Below are 15654 nucleotides of genomic sequence, written 5' to 3'. Positions count from 1 at the left end.
TAGGGTTGCTGAAGGCCCATATTACGACAAGCCACCTTTGTCTCTCTCCGGGGCCGAAGCTTTACGTTTTGCGCTGATGAGTTATTAATGGCCCAGTTGACCTTGAGGTCCTGCACAGGTTTAGACACCACTTCCCATTGATGTTATCGTTGGCTGGAAACGGTGCCTGGTTTGCCAGGTTAGTAATGCGCACAAACCTTTGTGCCACCCCTCCCACCAAAACACACGTACACACGCGCCGCACACTTGCACACGCACACACACACACATCATTTCATTCGTCTTGTGCAATTAATTTCACAATTAAACATCCATCCATTGAGTAAACCTGCAGCGCTCAATTATGCATTCCTGTGTTGTCTTTTTTTTAACCACTAGAGCAGAGTTTTGCCTAAATCACGGGGCCTTTTCTCAATATCCTTTAAGGGTCTTTTATGTATCAACTATGATGCAGTTGTTAGCTGTGCTTATAAACGTTCATTGCTCATTCTATCTGAAAAATAAACCCTTGAAGCAGATCTTGGAAGAATTAAGCATACCATTAAATGTTTATAGAAGGATATTTATGCATTCATTGGTGATTAGACTTAAACATTAAAGCTACACTCAAGAACATGACTTAGGCATGGGTGACTGCCTGATATTAATCCAGGATGTCAGCAGGGCTGCATTAGTCTTCTGCAAAGGACCCATGCTTAAATCATTTTTCCATAATAAACTTAACTTTGAGGCACATTAATTGCAGTCTCATATTCTTTAGGTCTTTCGGTAGTCTCATGTATTACAGTTTCTTAAGTCTCACGAACAAACATCTCACAAAGTGTAAAGCAAATACGCATATATAATAAGGCGTGAAGCATATGCGCATATATAATATTGTCTGAGGGAGCTGCCACGGCATAACGGTTTAAACACTGGACTTGCAATCCCGAGCTTGACGGTTCCATTACATCGTCCGGCGCACCAGTTAAAACTATGGAGTACGTTCCTCACATCACCTCCGCCTCTTTCTACTCTGCAGTATCACACGGGCACAGCAGAGTCGGGTGCTCCGCAGCTCCGCGTGTGGTGAGGAGGAGTGTGCTTACACACCCCTCTTCCAACACATTTGGTCAATGTGGAAGAGTAGTCCAAACAACCTCAAGTTCAGTTCAACACGTAGGGCTTACGTGACCAATATCATCCATAATGCAGGTTTTTTTGGGTTAGATCGCGTAAATATAAATGTCGTTAAATCTCGCTGCCGTCTGATGATGCTAGTTGTAAATTACTGGCGAAACGTCGTACTCAGATTGTAAATGTTGTGAATTTTCTCTCCAACACACCGGTTGTACTGTATTAGTAACGAATTGGTATGTTCTGTTTACGTGACAAACCTTACTGATTGGCTGTGTTGGGTGGTGGCGGGTTTAAAGACACATTTATGTTTACACGATAGAACCCAAAAAAAACTCTGTTATGGACCCTCAAGTTCACTCGAGCAGAGACCTTTTCCCCAGCAGTGGCGTGAGCAAACAATCTCAGGACCACACCTCGACAATTCTGTCTTAACCCTTTCCCCTTTCCAAGACGTCTCCAAGTTGCAGGGATGGTCCTGTTCACCGCTGAATCTCGCAACGGCCAAGCGGTTCAGCGTTAATTATATTTAGAGAGGCGTAGCGCCATTACTCTTAAAAACACTGTACTCACCGCAGAGAACTGTAGCGACACGACCGCACTCTACATGATAGCTGGCGCCAAACTGTGCCACGCCCTCCCGCATGGCCTTGTTAGGTGCCTCGTTACCGATAAGGTTATTTTGTTGGAATTTTTCTTCCGATTCTATTCCGATCACATACACGTACGTACAAATACGTCATCGGAACTTGTATGTCACCGGAACAGAATCCGAAGACTGATAACGTACAAGTACGTCGTCGGAACGGGAAAGGGTTAATAAGGTCTTAAGCATATATATGGTGAGCATCCGTACGACAGTATTTCTGTGCTGGTATAGAGGAATGCTTCGTCACCTCTGCCAAGTAGCCCACGAGGTTGAGTGTGTAGTCGCCATAGGTGTCGTGGATGTAGCAGCACACCACACTGATCCACACCGTGCAGTCGCGCGTGTACGTGCGGTTGCTGTACATTGACATCACGTGGGCTAGGTTGGGCAGTTTCGTGGTCTTCTCTTCCAGGCACACCTGCACCCACAAACGGCCAAAGTCATTTTGTTACCAGAGCTGGAATTTTGACATCGCCAGTGGAAGAGCAAAATGTAACATAATGGGTTTTGTACAGTCATTGGTAACTGGACTGAGACCACTAAATCGCTCCACTCGAGAACAAACTTTAATCACTGGCGGCTGTCGGGATTAAAATCCAGGATATCTCAACGGTTCCGGCTCATTACTTAACCCCTTGAGAGCCACCTGGCCCGCTCGGCACAGTCGTGACAGGCAGGCTTTACCTTCGCTATTTTGTCAGCGCACTCTTTGCAGAACGGTGTGGGGTTGTCAAAGTGCAGCACCAGATGTGGCAGGAGGCACAGGACGTTAAGTGGGAAACCTGCGATGCGCACACACAAATCGCGCGCGCACACACAATCGCACGCAAATCGCAAATGAGTGGAGAAAACGGCCGCAAACCCACTCGGTGACAACGGCACACGGGGTGTCTTCTATGTTGATTTGACAAGTGAGCAATGCAGGGCATACTTATGATACTTCCTCGCAGGAGTTACTGGGCAATTGCGGTTAATAAAATAGTCCAAACTGTGATAACATATGGACTACTAGCTGAAGGCAATGCACACCAGACATAATCACTACAAGTTGCGGATAGCCACTTGGGTTTGGCTGAGGGTGTTCCTCATTATTTAATAAACACTGGGGCTAATTATGCGTTGAGGCTTGGGGCTGCTGCTGCATGCACTGCACGGCAGTCACGTTGTTCAAGGAGGGACAGTGATGAGAAGATCTCAGCATGGGGCAACAATGCCAAGTCAATGAGAGGCACACTGGCAAAACCGCCAATGCCTCTACCCACAGCATCGTGTCGCTATTGAACCATAAAAGTGCATCATCAAAATGTTTAACTTTGTAAAACACCTTCATCGCCAATCGCACAGCTTGGGTTATCTATCATAACAAGACAGGCCTTTTAATTCACTAGTTTCTTTTTTCTTATATTTTCCCTCCACGTAATGGCTACCTATCTCATTGCCTTCCTAATATTACTACAGGTGACAAGATCCAAACACCGCAGTGATGGTGGAGATCTGTAAACCAAAAAGCATCGGAGCTTGTTCACACCTGATGATAGAATTTTTTTTCAAGTCAAACGGAAACGTATCATGAATGTCCCTATGTACAAAATAAATCAACGTGAAAGCGCTTGCGTTCCGTACATGTTGTCGAATAAAAAAACACAGCACAGTGCCGGAACTGCTGTGCCACACCTCCCCCCATCGTTGTACTGTAATTTTGCATAGTGTGGTAGCTCTGTGATTATAGAGTTTAACTCACAAAGAATAAGCTCAAATCCACATTGAGGGGTCAACTCAGCCCATCATGCCTTTGCAATTAATAACGAGGTGTATTTCCCTTGCACCTCCGTCAATGTATTGCTCTGGTAACTATCTTCCGGAAGATGATTCTCAACAACTCGATCAGGGGTCAGCCACCAAAGTAACAAGAGCCACTTTTTTAGAATTGGGTGAAAAAACCCCCTAAATATTTCAAGAGCCGCAAATTCACAGTGGTGGTGAATACAAGACGGTGGTCACGAAGCAGCCCTCAAAGAGCCGCATGCGGCTCCGGAGTCATAGGTCGCCTATCCCTGAACTAGATTAAACCACAGCTTCCAGAAGACCATGAAGTCTCCGGATTATAAGATGCACCCCCCACCAACCTTTACCTTAAAATAAGGTGTGTTTTATAGTGTCAAGAATACGGTATATTCTTGTTACAGTATGTGTAAATGTAAGGTCAAAGTATATTGTTTTACAAGGTGACCATGGACAAAGGTGAAGCACAGATCGCAGCCCTCACCTGTTGCCTGGGAGGCGTCGATAACGGCGACACGGGAGACGGGAGTGAGGCGGCTGAGCAGGCGCGTCGTGAGCTCCACAGTGGCCTGGGACGTCAGCCCCTTGAGCAGCAACAGCTGCAGGCCTGGGAATCCGGCCCACCGCAGCTGGGCCAGGGCCTTCTCCAGGCGCTCCCACACCTTGCTACTGGCTCCATCATCCAGAGGTAGCGCGTGGCCTGCGTCAGTGGTAGGAGCCCGATGAGGGGTGTAGGGACGGAAAAGTGATAATTTTTTTTTTACGAACTTGATCTTATTTTTTTTGCATACGGCATTTGAAAACTGACCGACAAGGCCGCAAAACACAATCAAATCCCGATGACGTACACGTACGGCATTGGAATGGAAAAGGGTTAAAAAAAAAACAGGACGACCAATGTCCAGGAAGTATTAACAGATATCCCAGGACAGTGACTTCAAATAGGAGATGTTCCTGGGAAGACCAGGGCAAGTAGCAACCATGTGTAGAATTCCATTCTTGTATTCCCAATGGAGTTCTTAAAACTAAAAAACTAAACTATGTTTTATTTTACCAGGTAAGGCTCACTGAGCTATATAGGTATTTTTAAGAAGCGACCCGGCCACAAATGATAGCTCAATGAAGTTGCTTCTCATGTGAAAATTTATAGGCCGGGAATCATATGCAGCTCTCTCGGTTCAAGTTACAATTTGCCAATCACTGCTCGAAAGCCCATCCTCGATCGTGACTTAATCGTTGTCAAAATAACTGCCACGCTGCTATGGTGATGACAGTCATGGCCCCTGATGCCCAAATTAGGTAATTATTTTATCGACCTTGGAATTGGGATGAAGGATTGGGTCAACCTTCCTATAAACTTAAATTCGGTCGTCCATTAATTGAACAAAATATATTGGTTTGACTACCATGGGTCGAACATTATCCACATATTTACCACGTGGGACAATTCTGCACACTGATATGTCGATGAGAAGTTACTTCAAGGGCTCTCAAAGGTAGCTTCTGTATTAGCTGCTTCTGTGGGCTGTTCCGTAACATTAATGTCATTATTACAAAGCTTGTTCACCCAGGGACACGAAGGGTTACAACTACTCTGGCGAAAAATTGGCTGGATTCTTCGTCTCATGCTCACCCAGCAGCCTTTCGAGAAGGCGGAGTCCCATGAGATACTCGCTCTCGTAGTCCGACTCGAGCAGGGCACTTGCCCCCCAGAACATGACCGTGAGCAGAGCCAAGGGGTCTGATGGCGGCGTGCCTATCCCCGATCCCGCTCCCGACCCCGCCACGCCCCCCGCCGCCCCTCCGCCATCATCGGCAAGCGAGGTGAGGCTGCGGGCCTTGGCGAGGGGGCTGCTGCGACGGACGCGCTCGTACGGGCGGTCCAGCGTGATGCTGCGCCACTCGGAGCCCCCATCCGCCAGCAGCGCGTGCTTCTGCGAGGCCGAGTTGCTGCGCTTGCGCCTGCCCATGCCGCTGATGATGTTGCTGATGATGATGTTGGGGCTGGCGCTGTGGCAGCTCGACAGGCTACCAGTGCGGATGGGGCTCGAGCTGAGATGCAGCTGCCCCGTGCTGCAGCGGCTCGGTTCCATCTTGGTGGAGAGCGCCGGGTCCAGGGAACTGAGCAACAGAAAGGCGATAAATGAATGTAATACATCTCTGACGTGCGCTCAGGTCGTACCGTTCCTGCACGAGTTCTTAAAGAAGCTCGCAGCGTGTGGAGACGTCGGATATCATGCAAACAACACGTGGTACAACCCAAACACGCATAGTAGAGAACTTTATAGTACAACCATGAAAAATTTACACAGTAGGAAATGTAATATACTACATTTTCACAGGGAAGTCTCGCCAAGTCTCAGTTTATTTTGTGAGCAGGTTTCCGCATTTAAGAAGTTTGCGAAATTATTCTTCAAGGACATTTTTTTTTTTAAATATCACATTGCTCTGATAAAACATAAGCGTAAGAAGAGACAGCACTCCAAGGGCCAGATTCTCTCATTGATGAAAGTTCCCCTTTGCCATAATTTTTTATAAACATTTGCCGATGTCCCGATTATGAATAGAAAAAAATAATAAATCAACATTACGCATGTATTGCCTTTCCTAAAATAAAAAAAACTTGGGCCGACCATGCCGATGGGTTTCTGACCATTGGATGTCTTGCCATCGCTGGCCACCTCGTGTCCTAGTGGGTTATGGGAGTTTCACCGCACCTTATGAAATCTGAGACCTCTAGCAACCCTTCCTCCAAACGCACTGCATTACAAGCATGTTCAATAATTAATTACCAACACTGGATTACTTCTCCTTTTTCTTAACACATCAAACTGCATACCCCACTTTACAGGATGCAGGCGTCCTACTGGGAAAGAATGAAAACTCCAATATAAATGCTAATTTGCATTGATTGGCTCAGGGCCAGGAACAGAGATGAGTGTCACATGGAGGTGTTTTCATGCCCATTTGTGCATGGAGACATTTGGACCAGACCTGCCATCCCATTAGTAACATTTCCAATGTTATGGCAAAGCTTGAGGCATGTTCTAATTTTCTATTCCAGAAACTACATCCCGAAGCAGAACCATACACCACGGTTGGGGGGGAAACCCAGACGTTACATCACCATCTTTGGCCGAATGTCTTTTATGATGTGTCATTTTTGCTGAGCGCTACTTAACGCCACTCACCCAGAGAATGCAATGAGAAAGTTGTTAAGTTTGGAGCACTCCGCTATTGTATCCACGGCGGTTTCGAGAGTCAAAAGCACCTCCAAGACATTTCCCTGTCACATAAAACAGACACCATTACTCACAGTGATACATTATTGATGATCTGTGACAGTTACTTTATAATTATTTGTGTTATTGCATGTCAGCAATAAAGCAAATAAATATAAATTAACGTAACATACACATTGTTAAGCCAGAAAAACCATTTTGTTAGTAAACAAACATTTACTTCATTTTCTCTTTTAAGAGTTTCATTTATAAACAAGACATGGAGTGAAAATCATCTCCATTGGCAGCCTGGAGCCAGTGGTGAAACTCCATATTTTTGTGGCCATTCAATATATGGGATGACTTCCCACAAAAGTGGTACTCATTTTATTGACATGAGAGAGATGATGGGCCGTGTTGGGTTTGATCTCACAGCCTTCTGATTGTGAGCTAAGATCTTTGGCACAGATACAGAGGGACGATCCATTTATCGATGCTCTCGTAAAATAACGCACTGAAAATATTTATGTTCAAAGCCTCTACACGTGTTTCACCAATGTCACTACAACCATCAAATATTTCATAAGATATGGGAGCCATCGAAAGTAACGTTTATATAAATTGCTCAATCAGTATTTTAATAAACTTTACATTCGTGCAATAACATATACCAGCTACGCCTAAATGGATGTGAAGTAAAAATAGTGTTTGTACAATGCCTGGTGCACAGCAAGGCCCCAGTGAGTGACAAAGCCCCACTAACAGGATTCCTTGGGTGGACCTATATATACAGACTAGAGGGAAGTACCCGGCGTTGCCCGGGCGAAAAAGACACACACACATCAACTTACACATACACAGACATCGACCCACACACTCAAAAACATCAACCCACACACAAAGACAAAAAAAAGATTCCCCGTATAGCATTGACAGACTGTAGGGGCAAGTGCTGTTAGCAAGCTGTCAATCTATTTAAGATAAAGGAAGACTTCTTCACAATTCTGGCAAATAATCTGATGAAGCTGGTGGTAATCACCAGCATAAAGTGACTCAAACTGTAAATGTTGTGGGTTTACTCTCCAACACACCAGTAAGCTGAAGTAGTCAGTGATGGGCACCTTAGTAATTGGCTGTGTCGGGTGGTGGTGAGTTAATGACACATTTATATTTCCGCGATCGAACACAAAAAGAAAAAACTTTATTAAGAAAAATATTGTTCCCCAACCTAGTGCTAATATACTTGTCAAAGACTGCCAAAATCTAACAATTGTGTGTAAATGTGTGCTTACCCAGAATGATAAAGTAGTCACACCTAACCCCGACAAGCTGACGCACGTGACGATGAACAATTACAATATTGATGACAGGACAAACAAAAATAAAATCGAGGAGAGCAACGGAAGAACGCGTGGTGGTGCAGGGCGGTCGAGGGAGGGGCGTCGCACCTGAGTCTCCTCCGCCGCGTCGCCCACCCTCTCGACGAGGCGCGACAGCAGCAGCGAGAGGCTGTGCATGCCCAGCGGCTGACGTAGGGCGCGCAGCATCTGAAAGGAGCGCCCGGCGTAGTGGCGCGACGGGCACGCGAGCGCCAGGCGCAGCGCCATCTCGCCGAGTCGCTGCTCCAGGTTGGAGCCTGCGGGATCGCGGAAGCGACATCACGGAACGAAGGCCGGGTGAGTTTTGGGGTGGGGCAGGGGTAAAAAGCATCAAAAAGGTATGAAATTTATAGGGCGATTGCTTAAAAGGCCCAGCAACTCAAAGCACCTCGCATCTCAATCATTCCACTGCCCTGCTGCAGTCTAGCCGAGGGGGTTCTGAGTAGGTGGGTGGGTACCCACCTACTCAGAACCCACCCACCAAACACCTCCCTGTGTGGCACAAGGTGTGCACAGCACCGGCCTGCAAATGGTCCTTCGTCAAGCGCGTGTCGTCTCTATACACCTCGCTTCAAGCTTCTACTGCTGCTACTTCAAGGAGAATGATAAATATATGTGCTTTTAATATCATAGTCCAAGTCAAAGTTTCTGGATGTTGAAATTAACATGTGACCAAATAATATGAATTCCTGCAGTCACCAAAGTTTTAAGGACATTCACTGTTTAATCTGTGTATCATCATCTCGCATAATTACTTACATACTAACCGTGCACTCGCGTTATAGCCTGCTTGCACTGAGGTTATCCTGCTGTTGGAGTACTATGGTTGCAACTTGCAAGAAGAAAGTGTTGTGTTAACATCCTGGCTGGGGCATGATTAAGCTTCTTACTTTCATAGAAGGTTCACAGTGGTTGTACCACAGAGTTGGCCCCTCTGCCTTTAGTTTAAATACATGTTAATTTTGGTTCATATGTTGTTTTTTTCTGACTTTATGTGAACGAAAAGACACAAATTCGCCTGTTTTCTCATTGAAAATAGGTACATTTCAAAATATCACTGTCCTGGTCACAAAAGCAAAGTTGTGGGGAATAATCGCCAAAATCTGTACTTTTGAGGCATAAGCAATTAGGAAATAACACTTACTACCCAGGAACAAACAAAAAATGTTGTTACAGTGTTATATTTCCTTGTTCATTTATATTACTGTGGATATTTTAAATACCTGCATCACATTCCTTTGGTCTATGACGCTTTCAAGCCTTGATATATTTTCTCCTTGAAGGATTATTCTGATGAATACGTATACATTTACAAGTGATTCAAATGCGAATTCTTCCATGTGCACTGTGTAGATTATTTATAAAGCAAAGTAATTCAACCCAAAGAACAATGCCAATAGAGTACAACTTGTGACCTAATTATTTCAAAATAGAACTCACGGTTTTCCACATTTCCTGCCGTTTCATTACGAAACAACAAGAACACTATGAAATAAATACAAAGTTACAAGCTGTACGCCCCCGTGATACATTCACAACATGGCAAAGTGCATTCCATGTGGTGCCCGATGTAGGCGGTAATGATAAAGAGATCAATGCCTTGTAGGAAACAGCTCAACACAGCCCTTCTGATTGAAACAAAGACAAAGCTTTCCCCTATTATAGCCTCAACAGACTTTAGGAGCAAGTACTGTTCGCGAACATCTATGAAGGCCGATACGGCACACAAGGGGGTGGGTGGCCAGCACCATGCCTGGCCACCTCTGTCTCCCTCGATGGCGATGTTTACTTATCACGCAAGGTCCTCAATTGAGGCCCAGTCAACCTAGGGGGAGGACCAGGACCGGTTCAGAAAATCGGTACTGGTGTTGGCCGTGAGCGGGAATCGAACCCAGGTAACTGGGTTTGTGGCGCAGCGCGCTAACCGCTAGAATATCCCTCCCCACTGCATTAAACTACCACAACAAACGCGGATAAGGAACTCATGCACGCACATGTAGACATATACACTTAATGCCAAAATATAGTTATGCTCAAGAATGTCCGGGTGGGGGGGGAAATGCTGTTAGCGATCACCTATTAAGGCCGGCATGATCCATGAGGAGATTATATGGTGTGCCGATGTCTACACAGCACAACCGGCATTCATTTATGGGTGAATTGATATAAGGTATGCCCAGAACAGGTTCTTATATCACTCGCCACTGATGTTAGAAAAGGTGGCTGGGAATCGAACGCCACCAATCTTCACATATTGCACATACACTAATTCCACACGCGCACACATGGGCAGACACAAAAACAGCATGTGTATGCCCACACGCTTACTAGCGTGCCAACAGGCTTACACAACGCAGGGCTTAGTGAAACATGCCTAGGGGCAAGGGCATGCTTCCTGCTTCTCGAGCAAATTCTGGTCATAATCTTTCTTGAATGGCAAACATGGGTGTCTAACAAATAACAATTTTCAACACTCTATTGTAGTATTTTTCTTTCAGTTCCGAGTCTGTGCCAGATGGACTTTTAGTTTTATTAGGCTCTGTTTATACACATTCAAATGCGCACACACACACTGAAAAAAGACAAAGATCCCCCATTTAGCCATGACAAATTGTTGGGGCAAGGGCTGTTAGTGAGCACCAATGAGCCGGCACAGCAGATGAGAGGGTGGGTTGCCAGCACCACATCTGACTGCCTTTGTCTCCTGATTGGCAATGTTTACACAGCACACCAGGTACTCATTTGAGGCGGAGTCGACCTAGGGGATGCCCAGGGCCAGTTTAGATAATCGTCACTGGTGTCGGCCGTGAGCGGGAATGGAACCCAGGTCACCTGGTTTGTAGAGTAGCGCACTTACTGCTGCACTACCGCTCACCATAACACACGTTTTGATATGCACAGAGACACACACACACCTGGCCTGCTGTCCTTGAAGATTGAAACAACATGCAAGAGGAACTTGCTAAGCTGCTCTGCACTCTGAATGTTTTGATTCTTGGTGGAGATGTCTTCGTAATTCCACAGGGGCCCATACTTTCTGCAGAGACACAGGCAGGGAAAAGAAATCAAGATAATTATGGCTACTTCTGTGGATATATACTCTGTTATTAAACTAAAAATATATTCGATAATAAACAGGGTGTCCATAAAGGTACAGTCATCCATTGTTCAGAAATTATAATTACACAGCGGTTTGAGTTAGGTTGATAAACTCCACACACACTTGGTACTCATCATCATAATCAGGCATGGTCAATTCACTGCTGGAGTAAGATTTTCCCAAGCCTCCTCCATCTCTCACGTCACTTGGTAGTACGATGATTAATTCTATCATGAGTTTGATCATGCTAACCCCTCGCAGGTCTGCAATGGAACTGACGACGCACATCCGAAGAATATCTCAGAGAACCCTGCTCGTTCAGCAACATCTTGATGCGTGCGTTTCGAACTGCTTTTGTTTCCCGCTGCCGACGATGATTGATCGGTGAAACTGTTTGGTTTTTTTAGGCACACATTTAATCTTGCACATAACCCTCGCAGTCAACCAGAGTAAAAAAAGCTTAATAATTATACTTCGTTAATAATGGATCATGCCTGTACGTGCAATATGTTTAACAAGCGTCTTAGCGCAACAGAAGCAGATGGCAGCCTAAGCCTTGAGCTTTCTCCGCCCAACATGCTTCAGCTGTGGCTTCCACACATCAATAGCAGCACAGCCTTCACCAGGGAATGATTTGAACCTGTTCACTTATAAACTAAACTATTTTTCATTTTACCACATAAGGCCCACTGAGCTATATAGCTTATTTTCAGAAGAGACCTGGCCACAAATGATAGGCCAATGAAGAGGCTTATCATGTGGAAATGTAAAACAGCCAAATTGTCTAAACACGTGTTTCAAAATGTGGAGGGACAAACCATAGGACCCGGAGAAAAATCCACATAACCACGTGGAGAGAGACGTGCAAACTCCAAATATACAGATGTCAGGGTCGGGATCGAACCCACAACCTACCTGTATACCAGGCGATGAATTTAACATCTCGCCATCGTGGCACCCCGCGGTGTTAAACCGACATCACTAGGCAGTACCAGTGTGCAGTGCAGGAACCTAATAATCATACTCTGATGGAAGGCTGCATAGTTGTTGTGTCCAGCAACCAGATTTGGAGGAGGGCCGCCTATGTCCACTGCTGTTGTGCTTAGATGATTTCTGAAACTGTTCTTTGCAGCCAAGCCAAAATGTTTCCCAACAAGTTGGTAAATTATTGATTTACCAAAATATTCGATGACATTGTCTCAACTTAAATAACTTTATACTCAGGCAAGCTTGGGAAATGGCCACAGGGTCAAAATTATGCTTGACCCTGAAAATTATGTAAATGCATAACAACTTTTTAATGAGCAAAAGCCCAAGAGAATCACTGTTACAATTAGTGAAAACAATTTTACATTCACATATTGTCACACACAATCAGCTGTTCCGCATAATGATTGGAAGTATATGGACAATTAAACTAAATAGTAATGAATATGTGGCCAAATAGCATAATGCCTCAGCAAAGGGTCAGCTCACATAAAGCAGGACAAGGACTTATTATTATAATAGTTATTCTACAATAAATGCCTCACATTATTTCGGAGGATAAAACATCTACATTTTTTATTTACATTTACATTTTTTATTGAAATAACTTCCATTTAGCATTTCTGAAAACTGGATCCTAGTCTTGCATTCGTCTAACTTACATTGTAAATAAAATACAATTTTTTTTTATTTGCTTAATGAACATGTCCAGTTGAACGACTTGCAGATTAAGACAACACACCTGTAGCAACAGGAGACGTTACAAACACTTCACATTGGCACTGATATAACATGGTTGCCTATCAACAACCTACACTCTTATTTCGCGAGGCTTGAGGATTGCGAGGAACACAACACGGACGTTTCCCTCCGTAACACAACCGCTGCGAACATGTTGACCCGACATCTGAAGTTTTTTTAGGAAGCGCTAACACAAAAACACACACACACCTTGAAACAGCCAGCACGTGCCTCTTTCCAGAGGCATTAAAACACATGCATCATCCCTTCCCAGTGTTGCGTGTGCTTCTGCTGAGGTGTTACAGGAACATTATGACACTCATGTGCACCCCCCCCCCCCCGTTCCTTCTGCTCGTACGAAGTGGAAAGTCCCGCGGAGTAGTGCTCAGCAACGAGCCACTGTGCTGTGTTTCACAGTTGCTTTTTTAAGTGCAATTTTTTTTTCTACGTTAAATTATTGAAACTAGCCACTGGAGGGTGCGAGACAAAAATCACCGTTAATTGCCAAATTGTCTAAGCGTCTAGAAATAAGGAGATGGGAAAAAACTAGCTTGTTGACGGCCGCCAGTGGAAATGAACAGCAGGCCACGCTTGATTGAGTGTGGCGGCACTGACTTCTCTGGGTGACCTTACCCCGGCTAAGGGTGATTCTTATTACTCTTGGAAAATGTGGTAAGAGGAACTGCCATTATAGTTGTCCAAGTTGTTTTGTGATGATGTAGAAGGTTTAAATGTACGTACCTAAATGACCCAAATTCTGTATCAAAGCCAGGCAAATATTTCTGGTAATTATATCAATGTCATCTGAAGCTGTATTGCTCCATATAAGTGGCCAAAAACGTCGCTTAATGTTTTCAATACATATATTTTTTGCCACCTATTCTCAAGGGAATATGACTGGGTGTAACTTTGGTTACATCAATTTAATTGCAAGGGGAAGGGTGGAGGGATCAACTCGGTCCAGCATTCTTCCGTGGTCAATTAACAGCTACTTGTGTCCGAGACACCGCAGGAATGTGGAATTTCCTCAACTGGCTAAGGGCTCCCACCAGAGCCTTGTCACGAAAAATCACCGTGGGAGATGATGACGGTGTGGGTTGACAGGGGGATTAGGAGCCACATCATCGAATACCTTGTGCAGGTAAATATAACCACAGTACATTCAAAACATGAATGCACTCCGGGGTCTATGGATCAAGTCAAGTTTGATGTCGGTCAGTCAATAGTTGCTGTAGCCAGGTGGATAAATAGTACATTACAAGGTCTCGCGTAAAATGCAAAGAAAATGAATTTGTTTGCTGGCCCGGTAATAATTCGTTATTTTAAATGGTTAACAACTTTATTTCTGCAAAAAACAAACATGCAAAAAAATGGACATTTAATAAATGCTCGTGAAACTTAATTAGTAAAGTGGTTAGCGGTGCTGCGCTATGAACCCGGCAAGCAGAGTTCAATTCCCGGCCAAAGTTTATATCAATGTTGAGTTATAAGAGAAGTAGTACTGTCCTCCTCCCCACCTTTACCAATAGGCACGAACAGGCTGGGTGAAGTATGGTGTAAAAAACACCCTGGGAAGATCGACGTGAAATGGGGGAGGCCTTCACCCATTGTGAATTGAGAATTCACGTTTTTTTTATCTGTTACGAGAAGTTAATACAACACGCAACCCAAGGATGAAGAGCACGCACTTGGCTCACACACAAATTCGTTACTTCAACACTGTCAGAAAGCTCCCTCAGCTGGTAAAATCATAATCGGAATCTGCATTCATCTTTTTCACAGATATCCAGGATGGGGCAGTTAGGAAAGTCGCAACAACAAAACAAAGAATACAGCAAACGACAGGAGTGCGACATATATGAAAGGTAAGAAAATCACTAAAAATAAATATACTCTTTGGTTCTTTCGGTAAAGTCACGTAGAAAGAAAAGAAAATAAATAATAGAATACGACGTTTCGATTGCAACACAAGCAACCGTCATCAGGTGTGAATGCATGCTCGGAGAGAGACATTTGCAGAGAGAGAGACAAACACAGACATGGAGAGAGATATAGACACAGAGAGAGAGACACACACACAGAGAGACAAACACACAGAGAGAGAGACAGAGAGAGGAGAGACACACACGCAGAGAGAGACACACACAAAAAAACCTTCCAATTTCTCTCCCCCTGCCGCTCTCTAAGTTTACTACTAAGTTTGTTTTCTCAAACTTCCAATTTCTCTCCCCCTGCTGCTCTCATTGACATGCTAATTCCTCTGCCCCAACCCCTCCTTCGCTCTCTATATAATACCTCATCACAGAGGCGTTGTTTCTCTGTGTGTCTCTGTGAGTGTCGCTGTCTGCGTGTGTGTCTCTCTATGTCTCTCTGTGTGTTTGTCTCGCTCTCTGTGTGTCTCTCTCTTTGTATGTGTCTCTCTCCGTGTCTGTGTTTGTCTCTCTCTGTGTGTTTGTCTCTCTCTCTGTCTCTCTCTGTGTCTGTGTTTGTCTCTCTCTCTGTATGGGTCTCTCTCCGAGCTTGCATTCACACCTGATGATGGTTGCTTGTGTTGCAATCGAAATGTCGTATTCTGTTATTTATTTTATTTATTTTCTACGTGACTTTACCGAAAGAACCAAAGAGTAATTGCTGCAGTCACGAAAGCTTAAAATCAAGTTGAAAAATAAATATGTAAAA

General features: G+C 44.5%; 1 protein-coding gene across 7 annotated transcripts in view; it reads right to left on the bottom strand.

The window, feature by feature from the left end:
• Window positions 1-15654, bottom strand: part of LOC133342866 (protein furry homolog-like) — a 138631-nt gene that overhangs the window by 32304 nt on the left and 90673 nt on the right. For all 7 annotated transcript variants that reach the window (XR_009755191.1, XM_061552215.1, XM_061552216.1 and 4 more), the window contains 7 exons: window positions 11063-11184; window positions 8217-8404; window positions 6739-6833; window positions 5181-5668; window positions 4032-4247; window positions 2450-2547; window positions 2013-2183 (listed from right to left, as the gene is read on the bottom strand). Coding sequence is in view for 6 of the 7 variants with exons in the window: in XM_061552215.1 (XP_061408199.1) it covers window positions 2013-2183; window positions 2450-2547; window positions 4032-4247; window positions 5181-5668; window positions 6739-6833; window positions 8217-8404; window positions 11063-11184 (1378 nt within the window). In the remaining variant the exon portion in view is untranslated. The remainder of the gene's footprint in view (window positions 1-2012; window positions 2184-2449; window positions 2548-4031; window positions 4248-5180; window positions 5669-6738; window positions 6834-8216; window positions 8405-11062; window positions 11185-15654) is intronic.

This window comes from Lethenteron reissneri, chromosome 16 (genome assembly GCF_015708825.2).
Source record: "Lethenteron reissneri isolate LAM-NWPU_2019-01 chromosome 16, ASM1570882v1, whole genome shotgun sequence".
Taxonomy (NCBI): Eukaryota; Metazoa; Chordata; class Hyperoartia; order Petromyzontiformes; family Petromyzontidae; genus Lethenteron; species Lethenteron reissneri.
The sequence above is the reverse complement of the archived record's forward strand: the minus strand, read 5'-3'. Positions and strand labels throughout refer to the sequence as shown.